Source organism: Betta splendens, chromosome 1 (genome assembly GCF_900634795.4).
Source record: "Betta splendens chromosome 1, fBetSpl5.4, whole genome shotgun sequence".
In the NCBI taxonomy this organism is placed as follows: Eukaryota; Metazoa; Chordata; class Actinopteri; order Anabantiformes; family Osphronemidae; genus Betta; species Betta splendens.
In genome coordinates, this window is record NC_040881.3 from 8648417 (window position 1) to 8668795 (window position 20379).

The 20379-nt window shown below is 41.9% G+C and overlaps 3 protein-coding genes across 5 annotated transcripts; all 3 read left to right on the forward strand.

Annotated features, from left to right (window-relative positions):
- Positions 1–12: 12 nt before the first annotated feature.
- sumo2a (small ubiquitin like modifier 2a) lies at positions 13–2479 on the forward strand. Its single transcript, XM_029161256.2, has 4 exons — positions 13–169; positions 1088–1219; positions 1654–1725; positions 1992–2479. The coding sequence occupies exons 1-4, from the start codon at positions 149–151 to the stop codon at positions 2055–2057; spliced, it is 291 nt and encodes a 96-aa protein (XP_029017089.1). The 5' UTR covers positions 13–148; the 3' UTR covers positions 2058–2479.
- Positions 2480–3000: 521 nt separating this feature from the next.
- On the forward strand, positions 3001–10839 carry jpt1a (Jupiter microtubule associated homolog 1a). The gene is made up of 5 exons (XM_029157699.3): positions 3001–3216; positions 4367–4509; positions 8169–8266; positions 8531–8558; positions 9429–10839. Exons 1-5 carry the CDS (start codon positions 3161–3163, stop codon positions 9551–9553), a joined length of 450 nt encoding a protein of 149 aa, XP_029013532.1. The 5' UTR covers positions 3001–3160; the 3' UTR covers positions 9554–10839.
- An 810-nt stretch (positions 10840–11649) lies between these two features.
- zgc:174863 (uncharacterized protein LOC100136852 homolog) lies at positions 11650–20275 on the forward strand. Of its 3 annotated transcripts, none has more exons than XM_029159882.3 (9): positions 11651–11784; positions 15614–15693; positions 15783–16118; positions 16411–16740; positions 17236–17337; positions 17868–17900; positions 18276–18341; positions 18424–18471; positions 18576–20275. In XM_029159882.3, the coding sequence occupies exons 2-8, from the start codon at positions 15624–15626 to the stop codon at positions 18435–18437; spliced, it is 951 nt and encodes a 316-aa protein (XP_029015715.1). In that variant the 5' UTR covers positions 11651–11784; positions 15614–15623; the 3' UTR covers positions 18438–18471; positions 18576–20275. The 3 variants fall into 3 exon arrangements, with proteins under 3 accessions (XP_029015732.1, XP_029015715.1, XP_029015723.1); XM_029159890.3 differs by lacking the exon at positions 11651–11784 and adding an exon at positions 14712–14787; XM_029159899.3 differs by lacking the exon at positions 17868–17900 and having other exon boundaries at positions 11650–11784.
- Positions 20276–20379: the final 104 nt, after the last annotated feature.

The following is a 20379-nucleotide window of genomic DNA, read 5'->3' on the forward strand; positions in this document are numbered from 1 at the left end:
TGCATAGTGTTTCGCGCAAACACGTTAAAATGCAAAATACTCACTGGATGTGGCGCAGCAGTGTCGCGCCACAGCGGGCGACGCAAACAGGCGGGCCACACTGCGCAGGCGCAGTAGCGCAAACGCAAACGCAGACACAGCAGCAACCATGGCAGACGAAAAACCCAAGGTATGGAACGCTTTGTGTAGGATGCCTTTTTACGTTGTGTATACCGTTTTCTGTGTTTAAAGATGATAATAATCGATCGGACGACAAGCTGGGATTCCCCGTGAGCACCGAGTTTGTTTACAGATGTATAAGTAAAGTGAAAGCTTACAGGACTAAATCGAATCACCGCTTTAGCAGTTTATTGGATGATGCTAGCTTGATAGGCTAGCGAGGCAGAGGTTCCCCGGCGGAGATTAACAAAAGCACGTTTGTGGTTTAATACGTGTAATGGATACGCTTTTGTTTACCGGTTTAGCATTTTCACACGTATTTAACACGTAGGACAGTTGTGGCCTTCAAAAGAAGCTAGAACGAAGAAACGTGAGCAACATACTGTAATGTTAGTGTAAGGTCGACGTTCAGCTACAAATAGGCGAATTTAAGCAAAAATAATTAACAGGTTAAGCATAAACTTGGCCAGTAATTAAGTAGTTAGTAGTTTGTGTTCTACTTACCAGTTTACAATCGAGTGGACCCGGTTTATTGTGTGCAACTGCTCAGATGATTGACTGGGCCCATGAACGTTAGATGCAGGCCATTGTAAATGGAGTCGTTTAGTGCTAAGCTAAATGCTAACTTGCGCCGATTTGATTTGGCCTGATAGTTATTTTGACACGCACTTCCACGCTAGACCTCGCTTGATGCTGCCAGGCTGTAGTGATAAAACTATATTCACACGTGTTTACCCATATGTAAATGAGAATTTCTGTTCTTGGGGCCTTTGCCATAGGTAACAGAGGCACATACTCATTGACTTGTCTCTGATCCAAAGCGACAAGGGTTTTGTGATTGAAAGGTTATATATTCTAACAAGTTCCATTTTCCTTGCATCACTGTAATGTCACTTCTTCCGAACTTTTCTTTTTTCCTTTGCTTCAGGAGGGAGTGAAGATGGAGAACAATGAGCACATCAACCTAAAGGTGGCAGGGCAGGATGGCTCAGTGGTGCAGTTCAAGATCAAAAGGCACACTCCTCTCAGCAAACTGATGAAAGCTTATTGTGAACGACAGGTGTGACGCCTTCTGTATATTCATATTCTCAGTTCATCATGGATTTTGCTCTGTTGGCTCCTGGGGGGGTTGTTTTCAGTCTTGAGGCCATGGATTCACGGTGACCAGGTCAAAAGAGGAACCATCCATCATTGCTTTAGGCATAATAATCATATTAGGGGTTTCTAAACATCCATTATCCACATTATTGATGTCAATTGAATGTAGATCTGCAAGATACAAGTAAATATAGAGGGGAATTACACACATGAATGAATTTATTGGTAAAGAAAATTTTTGTTTTTATACTTTTTTTTAATTGTTAGCTATCTTGGACCGAGTGGAGAAAACGTAAAAGTTTTAGTCATTGCTTACTGGCTAACACACTCTAGAAATCTAGTGTGTCACAATAATGTTTTTGGCTCGGTTAACCATAAACATTTCTATCCACACAGGGTCTATCAATGAGACAAATACGATTTCGATTTGATGGTCAGCCCATCAATGAAACAGATACACCCTCGCAGGTAATGTTTTGCCCTCCTCTTCAGTAGAACACATAATCACTTCTTGTAATCTGTTGTGTAAATCAAAAATGTTAAGTTCTGATTAAATAATATATGCATTATAGGCAGGTTTAGTGTTAATTCTTGTGTTAAGACATATTCAGTTTAGACAACAGGTTTTACAAAAAAATGAAATCAAAATGGTACAGCTAATTTAAAAATGTTGACTCACATAGATAAATTCTCAATCTGGTGACTCACAGCTAATTTAGTGCTTTGTCTTACAGCTAGAAATGGAGGATGAAGATACAATTGATGTGTTCCAACAGCAAACCGGAGGCTTTTGTCTTTAAAGACTGTTTCCTACAAACTTCCCTACCTCCCCCCATCATCCCTGAACATGTTTATGTCTTCAAATGCTCCTGACCAGTGTTGAAACCATCCAGTGGAATGCTTTTACAAAGTCTTTCGAAGGCAGCAGCACAGTTTGCTTGGGCAGACGTTGTCACGGTCGGTTAACGAATCTGAATTGTGTGTAAACAACTGCAACAAGCTGCAGCACGTATGATGTGTCGAAGATTCAAAGTTTGTCATTGTTTTATTTCTTTTTTTCTTAAGTTTTGGAAAATGCCTTGAATCTTGGTTTTGTTTTTATAAATATGCCATTATGGTTTTGCTTCAAATGGAGTTTTCTTATACTTAAGCCTGCCTAAATTCACTGACATCTGTTGCTGTTATGAAAATGTATTGTTGGAATAAATTGAGTTTTTTTTAAGGATGTTCCTGTTATTTGTAGTAGTGATAGTCTCAGGTTCCAGGTTTTATTCTTTTGCCAAACTGGTATAAAACAAACAGAAATGGTACCTTGTGTTTTAAAGAGGTTTAGCTTTGGTTATGATTTCATTGTCTGATATTCACCATTTGTCCTCTTTATTAGATACACCGGTATCTAATATATATATATATATTAAGGGGGCTGGCATTTTTAAATTACATATCCTATGTAGAAATGAGATGATGGACCAAATCAGAGAAGAAACTGTTCTTGTGCGCGGTACCTTATCTATAATGGTGCCGGTGTAAATTAGCAGAAACATGGTATTTCCAGGAAAGAGCCCGGAAGTAATGCGTTATAACGTTTTTACATAAGGGGTCTTGAAAAGCGCACCCTTGACTGCAAATAATGTGTCGTTAATTGATCGTGATTTTAGTTGTGCATTTATTCACCGTATATGATGCTGCAATTAGCAATCGGATGCACATATTTTATTTTGTACGTATGGCCGGAAGTGGAAAATTTTCTTCTGGTGGTTTGACGGTGGTCCAGTCAGAGCGGAGGCAGGTTGATACTGGCCAGCAGCAGCTTAGACCATTATGAGGCGGTGACGTGCTGCTCATTGAAGTGTAGTTCGAAGCTTTCTGTCAGATTTAATACTGTCTTGCAGCTTGTGCTAAAATGACGACGACCACGACGTTTCAAGGAATGGAGCCCGGTTCTAAGAGCAGTTCCAGGTAAAACGCATCGTTCCGTCAAACGTTAGCCACCGCGATGCCAGCACGTCCAGCATCCTTGACATTACCGTTAGCTACAACGCTGTCTGGATTAGTTCAGCAGCAAATCTATTGCGTTAGTTTCGGCCATCGCCCACAATTTCCTCCCAAATCGCGTCGAAATCATTACGCAGTGCACGACGATGCTCGGGTGAAGCTCAGCACCACACCTTGCTATCTCTCTTCTAGCTAGCTTCAAACACGGCACATTCCCCTTTGTAAAGCCGATTAGCTAGCAAGCTAGCAGGTGGCCGCACACCCGTTAACCACGTCCACTCTGAATGGCCTGAGACGGCTGTATTTCCTTGTTGGTTCTTGGCGTGTATTGTCTGCAAACGGAGTGCCCGTCGGTTGGGTGGGGCCTCGCTGGCTGTTAGAGCAGCTATGGAGGTGACCAGCAGGGTACAATGGAACCCGTCCTGCGTGTGGCCTCGTTCACCCGAGGGCCCTGCCACAGCTCCAACCACACCTGTCATGAACCCAAGCCACACTGTGCGTTAACGGCGTGAATCTATTGCTGGGGCGGTGGTAACGGTGTGAGGTTTGCAACAAACAAAACACATCATTCTTTTGTATTTAAGTATGAGCCGTTCACCAGCAGCTGTTCAGAAAAACAAGTATACCCCTTAAGCAGCCTGGATGCAAAATGTACAATATGGAGTCCTGCAAATCCAGCTAATAAATGTTCACGAGCTAAGGATTTGCCATCATCACCACCAATGTTTATACATTTATTTAGCAGCAGTTGCAATCCAATAATATAATTCTACATGGCTTTTAGCTGCTAATACCTTAAGTTTCTAATGCAATGCTTTAACTTGCAACAGATCATTTGTTCACTGTAGAAGTAGTGCTTCACTAAGCACTATCACTGGTGTTTTGGCAATTAAAAAGAAAAACATCAGGTGCAAAGACCAAATGACTAATGCACACTATCTACTCAATATAACAGTGGTGCAATGGGTCACCCTGCTGTCAAGATAACCACAATCTAGGTAATGTTTTTGTATTCCAATCGAATGTAGGTAAAACATGTTTGACATCACACAAAAGTATTAGAACAAGAAGCAGAGATCAAGCTCTAATAACAGTGCTGACATCTTTTTTACAGGGTTTTGCGCCCACCTGGTGGTGGCTCCAACATCTCATTCGGGGCAGATGAAGAGAAACCACCTGTTCGGAAAGATAAGATGGCCTCCAGTGTTTTTGCTGAACCAGAGGACCCCTACGCTAATCGAAGGAACAACCCTCCAGGTACTTACTGCAGAAATATGTTGCGTATATGTTGTGTATATGAACCTTATTTTCAAATCTATTTGGAGAGTTTACGTCAACATCTTTTGGATTTTGCAACTTAATGTAAAAGGGTGCAACAAAACCCGCAATACAAAGGAACAGGATTGGGAATATGGATCCTAATATTTTGAAAATAAGTGGTTTTATCAGCAGGTGTAGCGCTAATGCTGGACCAAACTTTCACTCTGCCTCCTCATACTGTTCACAATCCCAGACAGTAAAATTATGTGAATAATGTAAGTTTCTTAACAAAATAGGTCTAGGGGCCAAATGATGAACCGACTTATTATTTTGTCTGTTTTTACATATTCAGCAGTCTTTGTGAGATCACATTTTTAACTGTGGAATTTAAAATATGAGTATAACATTTACCTGTGATAGCTTCGCCTTAATTTACTGCAGAAAATTTTGAATGAAAAGGTCATTGAAGGTTGTCACAACATGCCTTAATGATAATACTCTACTTGTTCTTGTAGGGTTTTTTCCAAACATTTTCTCTTGTATTCTGATACGCAGCATAACGGTGCTAAAAGAGGAAATTAGACATAAAAGGAAGTAAAAGTTACACCAGTATGCTTTTTTTTATATAGATAATTGATGATGTATTTCATGTGTTCACTGCCGGCAAATCTCACACTTCAGATAAAGAAATACCCATTAAGTTCAAGAGAAATTATGACATTGTGGCTTAAAGCGAACAGAAATTTCTTACACACGTTCTCCTACAGTCTGTATGATCAAGGCCTTCATCAGGGCTGTTAATAGCAAAGAACATTTGAATAAGTTAGGTGTTAAATCAAAAATGACAAATTTACATAAACAGGTTGATATAATTTGGTTTTTACCAGTAAGCTTTAGAAAGGAAGGTCAACAGGTCAGAGCCAAACAAACCAATTGTTCTTGATTCAAGATCATCATAAGATAAATGATGACCACCAGTGATGATGACAGTAGTCAACTTGATGTCTTTTGAAATCCAACAGTGACCATTGGAAAAGTTGTCTGGACTACCGGTGATTTCTGACATGTTTAACTACTGTGAAGGAAAAAAAAATGTGCCTTTGTACTTCTTCTTTACCAACACAGTCATGTGTGCTGGTTAGGAGCAATACTGAAGATTCTTACACAAACAACTAATCTCTTGCGCCCTGTCGTACATCTAGTCTAAACATCTGATTTGACTGATTTAATAGTTTATGATGTGTCTGTGTTTTACACCTCGGTCCGTGGCTCCATCCTGTCTGATTCCTCATCAGACCCAAGGCTTTAAAACCGAATGCATCTTGTCTTGGAAGCTTGGTGTTCCTTCCTTTGGATAACAAGACACGATGGTGCAGAAGGGAGGATGTAAACATTCTTACTCACAGCGAGATAAGGTGGCACAAACAATTGATTGGTCCAGAGAGACATTCCACCAGAGCCAGAGAAAGGGGTTAAAAGGCAGAAGCAACTTGAGGATCGTGGGCTCTTTACATCCCACCTTCGTGGTGTATGCACTGATCTCCCCAGCTGGTTTTTGGTTTGTTGATGTGCACGATCAACATCCATGTTTTTGATTTGCATTCCCATTATTTTTATTTTCCTTTATTTTTATAATAAATCACACAAAAGACAACTCTCTCATCTGCCTCTTTATAGGAAATTTCCACCACACTACATATAATTACTGCCTTTAATTCTTGATCTACTTGATCTAAAGCTGCCATGTACATCCTCCTGTGCAGTCCCTGTATTCATTTCATTCTGTAATTGGGATATAGAAATAGAGAAAGTGGTGCAGGTGAGATGTGCAATAATTACCACTATTACCTTAGAGCTAGAAGTACCTGGGTTCAGACCTTCTGCTGTATCTTCCTGTGTAAAGTCTGCATTTTCTCCCTATCACAAAGTTTTAAGTTAACCAATGAAAAAGACCAGTATGATACTACAATTTAACAGTTTTAATGTTTTTTTAATGTTTGTTTGACTGCAAGGCAACGTCAGAGAAAAATAGGAAATTCAATGTGTTTCTTAAAAGCTTGAATGTTGCTTACGTGGCATGATCTGTGTTCTCATTTTTACACATTTTCCTTTCGACAGCTCTCTCTTCCTCTATTTACTTCTCATTTTTTGCACCTATAGTTTAATAATGACCTTTATTTCCTGTTCCTCATTTTACTTCACATTTGAATAAACAAATGAGCTATTAGGTTACCATTAAGTCCGGTAGTCAGACTTTTTGTCTTTTTTGCTGATGGCTTCAGTCATACAGATAATTGCCAGTGTTTGATTATGAAATGATTTCAAAACCTGTCCTGTCTGTTCAGTGACTTTGTTTCCGACTCCCACTATAAAAATACATTAGATGAACTTACAGTAATCAATGAATGGTAATGTCTGTGTAGAGAACTGCAGGTGCACTATATAAAATTCTTGTTCATTGTATTGGTAAAATTAGAAACATATGAAGGCAAATGATCAACATGACAAATGATAAAAACATGTTGGAGGTGTGAACTTGCTCCCACACTTTCTTGGGCCAGCATTCACTGTGAAAGTGAAAGTTCCAGTCTGAAATTTCCCTAATCCACAAAGGAATTGAACTAGGAAATGTATGGGAGTTGGCTGTTTACAAAAGGGCTTAACATGACTTTGAATGTGTCATGGGTTCAGTGCGCTAAAATGCTTCCCCTTTGAGAAAAAACTCCCTCTTGTTTGTTTCCTAATTTCTGTGAAGCATCTGCAGGTCACGTCATGGAAATCCCAATCTGGAACATTCTTGAATAAGGTGGAATCTTCCCTATCTGCTTACATTAGTTTGCCAGTTGACTCTTGGCGAGGAAGAAGGATGGGTGAAAAGTCAGAAACCTATTTAATATCCGTGCTGCTGTATTCATTCATACTGTGGCACGAGGCAACAGTAATTCCTTACTGTAAGAAATAAGGTTCAATCAATTTGAAAATTGCCCAGTCAGTGTAAAGGTTTTTCATTATAAGGCATTAAAATGAGGATGCTTCAATCAGCTTGGACCATTTTCCAGCAGGATAACGTCTCAGAACACACGTCAGAGCTATTCGTCAGTAAAAGTACAGTAATGGAGTTTTACATTGGATGATCGGACCCTAATAATCGTCCATTCAGTTAAAGGATTTAGGACAAATTGGACTTACTGTAGAAGCTGATGGAAAGCAGCAAAAAAGACCTGTTGGAGTCTTGAAGCTGTTCTCTGGTATCTGCTTTTGCAAGATGTATGTTTTTGTGACAGTATTGGTGATGTCCATCTGAGATGTCTGAGATCTGGGCTTTTCAACCATCTGCACTCTGTGGTTTCTGAATTCTTCCTTCTGGATTGTGATCATTGTAATCCACAGTAAAATTGCTCAACAATAAGTCAGTCATGCGAGCTTGTAAACACTGCATCTCAGTTGATTGTCACATAATTTTGGGAGTGAAACAGTATAATAGCCATCTTAATATAATACACATGTATAAGTTATGTCAGTTTATCTTCTGCGGATCACATCAGAACTCCAGAGCAAGGCCTTTGTTTATGGTGAAAGTACCCCAGTTTAAAACTAACATCCTGTTTCATAGTTGGCCCTTGTTTCATGCGCTGCCATGTTCCTCGTTCTTCCAGGCGGGAAGCCCACAGGTGTACTGTGTGGTGAACCATCAGCCCCGCTGAGGAGAGGGGGCAACCACAACAGCAGCCACCCTGCAGACGCCCCCGCCATGGTAAGGTCACGAGTCGTCAAGAGCAAAGAAGTGAAACCTGACAGCAGACGAAATACGGGGAAGCAACTATGCATTTTCCCTTAATGACCAAGAAAAGACTACTCGATTCTTGTATCAGTAACAAACGATTGGGACATTACCAAAAAACAGCTGTACTGACCCAGGCTATGTCATTTACTGTAGCGCTGTGCATAATGTGCTGAGTTTACTGTTATGAGCAAAGCGTGTTAAAATACTGACTTGGTTTTCTGTTTGATTTTGTAGGATGCAGAGAAACCTGTACGTGAGAATGGTAAGCACCAGTTGACAGTTGAAGTGTTTAGGATGATATTATTCCAATCATATCACATTATACGTTGTCTGAATCTCTTGATCACTTGTACTAGTTGATGTCACTCAGTTACACCTCTGATCAGAGGTTTGGATCTTTGATCTAGTTTTCAGAATCAAAATATCAAATGATCAGCTGATCTGTTTCAGAGAGACCCAATAGTGTCATTCAAGTATTGCAATATAATAATATTTATAAGAAAATGTAATAAAAACCATCACTGTGGGAAACAGGGCTGTAGCTCCTTCTCAAGTGCTTTCAGTAACATAGGAAACAAGCACTGACACCTTCAGGATTTGGTGTCGGCTTTGTCTCACAGTATCACTTCCTGACACATCTGCATGCATGTGTGTGTTCCCTCCAACACAGCTATGAAGGATTTTGTAATTAATATTGTTCATGAATGACCATCCCTCTGTGAACGATGCACACTATGGCTTAATGTGTGTCTCCTGTAGCTGGTCGTGCATGGGGATGTACGTGTGTACTTTTGAGAGTAGGTGGAAATTTCAGCATAACTTGCTAAAATAAGCATGTACATTTTATTGTCACACCTTCTTATACAGAGCGCTTATTTAGAGCCCACACATCCAAATGTCAACATCTTAATAAAAACCAAACTGCCGCCTGCCGACACTGTTGTAGGAAAGTCCCTAGAGAGAGCGTTTGACCTACACAAGTGTGTCAGAGCATGTCGGCTTCACGTGGGTAGAACCGGCTGTGAGGCCGCGTGCTCACCGCACCGCAGCGGTGGTCCTGCCCGCGCGTTTGCATGCGGCCGCGCATAAACTGGTGGCGTCATGTGTTGCTCTGTTGCCTTTCTGTGCACAGAAGTCAGCGCCGTGGAGACTGAAGCCGTTCCAGAGGAGGCTCCTGCAGCTGAGGAGCCGGCTGGAGGACTGCCGTCCGGCCGCAGGAATCCACCCGGGGGCAAGTCCAGCCTCATCCTGGGTTGAACTGCCCAGACGACTGCCCCTATTTACCTCCACGTTCCCATCATCCTTTTCTTTCTTTCTATCCACCCAAGTCAAGGAATCTCGCCCATTCATCTATACCACAGGAATCTTGAAGATAGGACACCGTTCTCCTCCACATCCCCAAGTGCATTGTTTTGATACCTCTCTCTTTTGGAAGCCGTTTTGTACTGTTTTTATTGTTTATTTTGACAGAAGCACTTTATGTAGTCGTATGTGTACGGTTCAAAGTCTGCCTTTGTCCCTGCGGCACATTATATCTGCTGGAGGGGGTACAAGGATCACATTTCTCATCTCAGCCAATGATTCGCCTTCCCTAACGCGATTGCAGCAACACAAGCTGTAGGTGATTATACAGTACATGCAGTTACTAGAACACAAGCGGGGAGACGTCGCAGTCTCTCCTGCGTTGTGTTGGCGTTCGACTCCTGTTGCATGCACGTCCGGTCTAACGTATGAATGTGAGAAGAAACTTAACTGTGAAGACTTTTTTTTTTTCATTGTTGTATTGTTGTTGCATGACGTTGAAATTCTTGTACTGGTTATAGTATTATATCCACTTACAGTAGGAGCCCCTTAGGTTACCGTCATTGTTATCTGAAGGATGCAGACAGTCGTGTTCTCTAGGTCCCCTGTCGGGTAAAGGAATTGGAGTAAGCCTTTTTATACTGCAGTAACCAACATTAGATTATCGTAGCCCCAGTGCCGGGTTTTCACTGACCCTTGTTTTTATAGGCGATATCTCCTCTAAAATAAAGTTTGTGCTAGTTTGTGTGTTAGGCTACGACATCAAACTTGGGCTTTCTGCTGATCTGTCCTTCCAGTATTGTTATCTAATTTTCTCCATTGCTAGTCAGTGGAATGTCGTTGGTCCTGACTCTGGCACAAAGGTGTTTCTGGTAAACCCATCCTAGGTTTGACAAGTGACCTTATGACAGCTCAGACTTTTTTCTACGTTTCCCCTGAAACACGCTCTCCCAACATTTTTCCATTATTCAGACCAAACTTTGAACTCTTGCCTGCTTCTGTCTTGTTGAGTCAAGTGTGTGACCGCTGTTTCACCCAGCTGTCCTGCGAAACACCTATATTTACGTTACAAGTTTTTTTTTTTTTTTTTTCCTGTGGTGTCTGTTTTTAATGTGCGTTACGATGCAAGACATGTCTGCATCCCGTACCATTTCCTGTTGCTGGATGTAAGTCACTGCAAAGTTTTGAATTCAAGAAATGGCACAAGTTGAAATAACCATTAAACTTCAGTTTTGACCATGGGATGCATTTGCTGTGTGCATTATTACTTTTAATGATTATGCTTGGAGATGATTATTATTATATTCTACAGACTTCTTACTAACTTTTCCATCCTTCAACAATCAAAGGTGTAAAAAAACATGAATTAACAGGGTCCAGTGTGAGGTTAAAATGTTTAATGAGCTAAATATTCCAGAACATTAATGTGAATGACAACATTTGATGTGCTTGTTCATCTATAGATTAAGCAATTCCGCCTACTGATGGAGAAACTAACCCCCAGCTGAAGCCACAGTTCTACTCTATCGGAAAAAGTCGTTACAGTCTGATCAACAGCGGAGACAAAGGTTTTGCACTGCAGTTATTTAAACTAATGTGTCTATTATAATTATACAGTAATATTTCTGCAGCTTGACTTGAGTCCTTTGACCTAGATTAACCTGTAGTGTCAGTACCTTTCCACAGTGTACATGTGTTACATGCTGAGTTGCGTCCTGGCCAGATTTAGTTTCACGTCTATTGTTAAGACAGACATGTTGCGACACATTGCTTTATTTATATTTCTGCATTATTATATAATGTAATAAATCCCGGGGCAACCTTTCCTTTCATTTTTTTCCTTTCACCTATTAGGTTTCCATTACTGGTAGAGAATAATGGCCTGTGTGATGCCCTACCCAGAGGGGGAAAACCATTCAAAAAAAATGGATTGAATCGGAGAAATCAGAGTTTGTTAGGTTTACTTTTTATTACTTATCGCTTCATCAGCAACTTTAAAACGTATAATTTCGCAATAAAAAAACGCGTACCCACGCGGCCGAGCGTTGCACACGGCCCTTTGGGTATTTCAAGTGCCCTCCCACAGTGCAGTCATAGTGAAAGCGAAAGTAAAAAGCCGTTGCCGTCCACAGGCAGTCACTTCTCTGTAGCTCCACGCAGAGTACGGGTGTTGAGGAGCGTGTCTGGTGAGTCCGTGCGTGTAAACTGTAGAGGGTCGTGGAAACGACACACGCTGCGTGTGTTATACCGCAAACGCGTTTATTAAGCAGCATGGGTCGCGTGGTGCTTTCAGGGGCCCTCCGTCAAAACATTAACGACCGAATGTGAGCTGTTTTTACATTTTCACGTCAGCTGTTTGTTCTGTCTTACTCTTCTACTTGTGACAGTGTGTCGTTAACGTAATGACGCGGCTGCGTGTGACGAGCCCGCCCGCCGTTCTCTGCGTCCGTCTGTTAGCGTTGATTCCTCGTAAACGTGTCACCTTCCTTTACTGTGTATTATAAAAACTATAATTATGTCGAGTCTGTGTGGAAAAAAAACTAGCGATAGTTCTTTATCTTTTTATCTTTTTCTTTTCTATATTCAATTTCTGGCTAAGAATGCGGCTTTTCTATTTAGGTCACTGTCTGCAGCTGGTACAGTTCGAGCAGCTACTGGTGTTTATAGTAGCCAGTATAGTATATATAGTATAGTATACAGTAGGTGAAAACATCGCGAAACAGAAAGAGAATTCAGCTTTTTATTTATGGTGGAGTTAGAGAACACGCATGTACAGTACACGTTTGCTGGTCTCACAGTGTAAACACAGGCTCGAATCCCGCTCACTGCAGGCTCCACCACGACACGTCAGGCTGACGGCAGTGGAAATGTTTGTGTTTATTAATATGAGGGTCCAAGTGACGCCTTAAAATGGAGACTTCACTGCAGGAGCTGGTGTGATGTATATAAGTATATGTAACTGTGCTGGCTTCTGGTTGTGGTCATTGAGTGAGAAAGTCGCACAAAGTTGCTGTGTAGTTCCTTCTGGTTAATGTTTTTTTTTTTTTCATTATTTGCACAATGATTTCTTTGTTAAGTTGTTGAGTTGGCGTCGTTGTTGAGTTGGCGTAATCAGTTCCAGTCCATTTGTTTGGTCTGCGTATGTCAGCAATAGATACATTATCACGGGTACAACCAGAACTGCAGCCTGTCCGTCTGTCTGTCTGTCCATCTGCCTGCCTGCCTGCCTGCCTGCCTGCCTGCCTGCCTGCCTGTCTGTCTGTCTGTCTGTCTGTCTGTCTGTCCGCCTGTCCGTCTGTTCATCTGCCTGCCTGCCTGCCTGTCTGTCTGTCTGTCTGTCTGTCTATCTGTCTGTCTGTCTGTATGTATGTCTGTCTGTCTGCCTGCCTGCCTGCCTGTCTGTCTGTATGCATGTCTGTCTGCCTGTCCGTCTGCCTGCCTGCCTGCCTGCCTGTCTGTCTGCCTGCCTGCCTGTCTGTCTGCCTGTCCGTCCATCTGTTTGTCTGTCCTCTCTGAGACGTATTGGGACATCTCTCATTCCCAGGGAACCGCCGATCCTTCATCCAGCGTAAACTCATTTAATCCGTGCCAAATACTTTTTGGCTTATGTTACAATCACAGGAAGCGTTCTGGTGTTTGGGGGAAAAACAGATGTCCCACCCAAGTCTCCAAGAGACTCTGACAGCACCTCACCGCTGCAGCTGTTCGTGTAGTGTATTCAGAATGCAATGGAAGTTAGCTGTCTAAGTGTGACAGGACCTAAAGCAAATATGAATGCAGTTAATGGTGTAGAACATGATTTAACCTGAACACAATATCATCGTCCTGCTCCTCTTCACTTCACCTTTCACCTTTTGCCTTTGTAGCTTCCTCAATTAAGTTGATGCTGATTGAAAAAAAAAACTGCACATCTGTACTGCTTGACATTTTGGGAAATTCACACTTAACCACCCTGTGTCTCGGGCCATTGTTCTCGGGCCAAAGAGTGACCCTCTTCTGCGCTGAATATACAGTGAATAGTAACACTGTGCGTGTGCGAAGTGGTGCAAAAGTGTGTGCGCAGATTCAGACAAATGGAAAGTAGTGAAGCCGGCAATGCAAATAAAAAGACAAATTCAAGGTCCCTTTCACTGTTTACCACTTAACATATGATTTATAGAATGAACTCTGAGCGGACTTTCTGTTTCAGTATGACTGTTGGTGTTTAATAGGTGAAGGCAAAGTAAACAGAGTTCGAGGACAGGACGAGCAGGTTTCTGACCATTCAGACAAGCACAAACTTGCAAACACAAACCTATTGTTCGTAGTTAGTAATTCTCTGTAAACACATGCTCCTTTTACAGTACATTACTGTTACTGTTACTGTTACATTACTGTTTTCCAGGTCACGTAGAACATTTTAGAAGATGCAGTTGCAGATGAATTATTGGTGATGAATTTATAGCTATGATTCGTTCCAGCAGGAACTCATTTAAATGTTGTTTGAAGCTTCGGGGGTTTCGTTAGTTTTACCATATAAAAAATAAATAAATACGATACACCCACACACATGCCTGGGTTCAGCATCGCATACCCAAATAAGGCTGAGGCTTGGCAAACCTTTGAAACCATCACGTCAGACCTGTGCTACTGTTGACTGTTTTAAAATTGCCTATGGGTGCTATTGACTGTATACCTTTATTATCCTCTTATTTTATTGTCTATGTCTACAAGTCTGTGAAGACATAGACAATGACTGAGGAACTCCCCAGAACATTTTCTGTAAGTCAGTAGAACAGAAATGGCTTCATTTCCAGATGAAGCGGATCGAGTACATAAGTTCTGTTCCCCATTTCTCAAGAAAGGTGTGTGTTCTGCAAAAAACATCACATTTTCAGGAACAACGAACCAACTCATGAAAGCAAATATAATAAATGGGTTGTGTAAGGCAACATACAAGCTTTGAAGTATAGCTCGCCAGCATCAGTTACCTCTTTGTTCCTTGGCTTAATGTCTGCGGGGCAACGTAACCCAACCCACGCGCAGGCCAGGAATCCAGGTGTCTGCATAGCGCACACCTTCCAGGAAGCATCAGGTTAGGGATGAGGAGAATCAGGTGAAACCGAGGCCTGAATGTGCAGAGCGCAGTCGAGCAGGTGACGGAGGGACACGTTTCACGTGCATCTCTGCAGGCGGCTGTGAAGATAATTGTAAGATATTATTATTTTGCTTTAGAGTGTGTGTAGTTTATATATGAGTGTTAACAAACCGATAATATGTATAAGCCAGTTTGAGAGTTAAGATCTGAATTAAAGGATTTGAGCCGTTATTGTGAAACCTTCTACCAAGTTATTTTTCAATCAGCTTAGACCTGAATGTCTGGTTTTATGCTGGAGGCTGAGCAGTTGTGTTTCCATTAGAGTATTGCAGAGTTGCACAATTTGCTGCTCCAATAAATTCTCACTCATTAACACAGCACAAGGTAACAACTAACAACTCAGGATAATTTTTAACACAGTTTCCTCCTGTTAAATGAAATCATTAAAGGATGTGTGCAGATGTGCAGGACAGGGTTTTCACCAGGGAAGGATTTTAGCTCGTCGTGAGGGTCGTGTGATTATTATTGTTACTAAGATGTTGATGCTGCAGGGTCGAACGGATCCTCTGCTTTACCCTAAACACGCTGTGAGTAATTCCAGTAACCAGATTCAGACCTGCTAAGAGGTCGCTGCAGTGTAAAACACATAACAGCCTGGAGTGCTTCCACATGCAGTTATATGAGGGTCATTTATTATTTGATTATGGTAGTAGAAGATGCTGGAACCTGAACTATGCACGTCACATAGACAGAAATCCCAGAGCACAGGTCTCTTTCAGTCAATGAGTAACCAGCGTTCTGTTCTATTGCATCCAAACAACATGTAAGACAGTCATCCCAGGTTCACAGATTGCAGATTTGCAGATTTTTGTTTGATGCAGCTTTAATCCACATCAACAGATTCATGTGAACTCATTTTATACCAATTGTTTTTCCAGGTGACCGAACATGGCCTCCATTTTTACCCTGTTCTCAGCTGCTGTCGCCGTCAGTGTCGGCTTTGGAGATGCACAGAATGGTAAATGCAGTTCGATGATGTCAGAATGTTGAGGGTGAGACGCTGTGTCCTGCTGTCTTGATCCTTCAACCACAATTTGTTTCCTGCAGAGTTTGTGTGGGTTGAATGCAAATCCAACACGGGGCGGTTCGGCCATCAGTCAATGCTGGACTGTGTCATCAAGACCTCAGAGGAAGTAGTAGATCCTAAAATCCTGACGGTCACGTGGAGGAAAGCGGGAGATGAGGATCCTTTGCTGGTGTTCAACAGAGGGAAGCTTTCGTCCACAAAAGGCTATAGTTTTGCCCAACGGTCCTGGAATGATAAGAACATGAACATCTCGCTGCTCATCGCTAATACTGAAATACAGCATGAAGGAGAGTACACCTGCAGGGTGTTTACAGACAGTGGTGTCGGCCAGAAAGAGACCAAGCTCAGTGTGACAGGTGAGACATGGCTGAGCTCTCGAGCAGCTGCATTGTTAACATGAACTCTGGAATGAAGACTGATGAGGGAACGCGGGACTTTCCTTTCGTGCCAGATTCGCCCTATGGCTTCACTTACTTTTAGTTTCAGGATTGTGATTAATCCCATTCACACATACCAGTTGGCGTGGGCCGTTTCATTCCACCCAGCGTATTAAAGAACACAGTTGTTATGCTGCTGCTTGTTGTCGTTTGACTGACGTTGTGTTGCAGTGATCAGCGTTAACACAGTTGCTTTCTGCTCCGTTTACAGCCGCGTACAAGGAACCAATTATAACTTCGAACCCAATGAGGTTTCAACAAGGCCAAAATCTCATCCTGACCTGTGCCACGGAGGGCGGCTTCCCCCAAGGGGAACTGCGCTGGTACGTCGACAAGAAAACCGACTGGACAAAAAGCGCCACGTTTCAGGCGACTCCGGGACCGGACGGCCGCTTTAAGCTGTCCAGCACGCTGGAACTGCTGCAAGGATCCACCTTCTCCACCTACACCTGCGTAGTGTTCAACGCCAGCAACGGAAAAGAGGAAGAAGTCACGTTTGACATCAATAAATCATTACCAATCCATGGCCCAGAACCTACAGGTATACTATGATGGGGTAATGCTTTGTACACGCTCCAGTTACTGTAACAGCAGAGACTCAGATGTTATTTCTGCCACATAAACACACCTTTTATTGATTGCTCAACCAAGTGTCCAAACACTTGTGTTGTGGTTCCGTCTTAAGCGCTATCATCAGATGTGCTGAGGCTTCAAAACACGAGCAGCCCAGACGTGATCAGACTAGTTGGTGTCTGTGCGTGGATGGATTCATGTCAGAGCTGGCTCGTGGCGCCCTATCGTCAGATGATCGGCAGCTCCACATGTTGCTCACAGTTGCTTTACCGGTGCTTTTGCTTTTGGTACAGTGTTTGGTAGGAGCTCAATAAACATCTGTGCAGACCCCCTGGGGAGACGTAACAGAAACAGAAAGTGAACGCGGCTGTCAGGGAATTTTCCACTCGTCCAAGCCAAGATTCAGCATCCAGTCGTCAGCAGAGTAAGTCAGGCTCATTAAAGTCTTGTGTGGTGTATGCAGAACCCTTATTCAACCACTCCAAATGGGTCGCGCCTGTGGTGGTCATCGGGTCCCTGATCGTCGGCCTGCTGCTGCTGCTGTTCTTCAGACGCCGATGTCAAAGTAAGTTATGATTCCTCCCTAATCATCAATAAAAGCTGCATGACTTCACGCCGGCTGGTGCAGATCATGATCTCATACTTAGGTTTCGCCTCGCACGCTAGCGCTTCATTACTATTTGCCCAATAAGGCAAACAGGAAGTAATCAAACTCTCGGGTTTAATGATGGATGGTGATGAGTGAGGAAAGACAGATCACTCAGAAGTGTCAGGGGTTCGTGACATAACTGAACCAGTTTCAGATAGTTGGCACTTGTACTGACAGCTACTGGATCTCACTGCTGTAGTTGATAACTTCTGTGTTGAACCCGCGTTCCACCCGTGACAAACCTTTGTCACGTTGTGTGATTTCATCACAAGGAAAGAGACATACAAAAATATGCAGCGGTGGAAAAACCTGTAGCTCAAACATCCATTTTATTCACGGGGGAAAGTACGCGGGCTTGGTTTTCATTGTAGGCGGATTAATTAGTGACCAAACATCAATAATGGCTATTGTGTCCGGCCTCTCACACCCACTGGTTTTCTTGACAGAGCCTCGGAGGCCGTCGACAGCACCGCTCATGGGTACGCTCGTCCTCTGAGCTCCAGCTTAGCATGAAGGCTTCCTTCCGGGTGTCTGTAGATCCAACACATCCTGTCTCTGTCTGATTATGAGCTCTTTCTGTGCCAGGTGACTGGAGCCTGGGTGCTTTTGGGAGCGCTCACTGACCATAGACTCATCTCTGGGCTCTTCTCTTTTCAGGGTTTCCTGTCATGATTCAGACTTTGCTCTCTTTTATAACAAACATGTGTTTACCTGTCAGAATACAACTTCTGCTATTTGTCCTCCCTTGCGTTAACCTGGGTTTGGTGACTAATAACATAACCCGACTCACGTTTGGAACATGCCTGTTCACATCTGGACCCCCCCCCCAGTAAAATGCTTCTCTTTTCTTCCAGGTGAGCATGAAACGGTACCAAACGCTCCACCATACGACGATGACGAAGCACCTGATGTTGAGAAAGGTGCTGTATGACTGTTTATTCATTTTTATTTGCACTGTGTAAGATCATGTTGATCATGTCTTATTTAAAAACTCTTCTGCAGGCAATTATGCGTAGATGGATCATAACCAGCGTTTCATCCATGTCAAAGGCAAGTTATACAAGTACTAATTTAATAATTCACCCACATGTTAAAGGTGAGGAATGAAGGACACACTAAACTTGTTTTGTCTCTCTCTCTCTCTCTCTCTGCAGGAGACCCTTCATGTCACATGATACTGCCAACTTCCCAGCAGCCTCTGGAGTTATTACTTCCTGGTTGAGTGAATTCAGTCCTATCACTTTATCACTGTGCTTTAGCTAACACGATATAACCGGGAAGAGCTTGTAACTGTGATTACTGTGATTCATCAGGTTAACCTGTATTAACCTGTATGGTGTATGCACACATATTCAAGTCTGAATAATGTAATATAATATAGAAATATAGAAATATATATATATATATATATATATATATATATATATATATATATATATATATATATATATATATATATATATATATATATATATATATATATATATATATATATATATATATATGTTAAAACCCATTCTTAATCAGCACAGACCCTGTAACTTCTCTTCTTGGTCTTTAACTTTGTCAATCAAGTTCAGAAGGAAATGGAAGACGGTGAAAGGTGAGCGTGGTGGTGGTAGCTTTTAGTTTGCACTGGAGCTTTGGCATGTTGAAATTGTGAGAAAACCAGTTAGTTGAGTGTATTTTGAGTGTTCATGCTCGTGTTCGTGTTTATGTTTATGTTTAGCAGCAAGTGTAGCATTTGGCAGCATGACTTTCTATCTCGCTTCCTCTTGTCATCCGCATTCTTGGTTTCCGGCCTTGAGGCCGAAAGTTTGTTGCAAGCTTTTTTTTTTCTTTAAGCACTTGTAATATTGTGAATATGTGCCCAGATTTTGCAGTGGTTTTCAAATCTCCTATAATTACAATGTGCTGATCTGTCTACGTGCCTGTGACAACCATTCGTATTGACTTTGTAGAGGAACGAAAATTAATGAATAGACTGTAAAAAGAAGTTGGTAATTTATTAAACTGACAGACGCTGAAACTGTTTGCAAACAGGCCTTAATTGAATTTCCATCATATTTAAATGGATGATCCTATCAATGTGTTTGTGCTTGTATTCATCATATAGCTGTTAATAGGATGGATTCCTTTCTTTTTTTTAATTATTCCTGATCCTGTATCGCGTGCCAGCCCTTGCGAGAACGTTTTGACCTATGAAGTCTGACCCCAGCAGCTTTCATTTCCTTTTTTCAGCCACTGATAAAGTTAAGCAGATCGTTTCAGTCACATTATGTCCGCTCATGCAATTTAGGCAAAGTAATAAAGTCTGTGAAAAGCACCGGAGCATGTTTGTGTTCCTCTGAGTGAGGTCGGGGAAGCTGTGCTTATGTAACCGTCCGCCTCATTGTGAAATCGACACAGTTTCTTACATTTGAGTCAACTTTTCTGCACTCGTGATGTTGTCAAACCAAACTTTGGAGCCTCCATCAGAAATCACGTATCAACATCAGCTGATCTGCAAGGTTTATGATTAATTTTGAGATCGTAGTCTGAAGCCTGAATCATTACTCTCTCTAGGAGGGACCGATAATGCTGCGACGTGCTTATCTTTCCTTTCAGGTGTTTATGCATGTGAGCAGTGTTTGTATATAACAAGTTCAAATCTGTGACTATTTTCAATCTGTGTGTGAAGCTATTCATTGGGTCAAGTAAAATTTGTTTGTTGTGTATATGTTATTTTTTATATATATAAGTAATATGCACTGCGTAACCTTTCTATTCAGAATAAATCATTTGTAACAAAAATGAAAGTGTTTTTGTCTGCCTGTACCACATTAAACCAAAGGTACTGTAGGTACAACAATCATTCTCTTCTGGTTACTTATTAATTGAGAAATGACGCCATTTCCAAAGGAATCGCGTTGATACTGAACATATCTATGCTTCGCTGGCGCTTTTTCATTCGCCAGA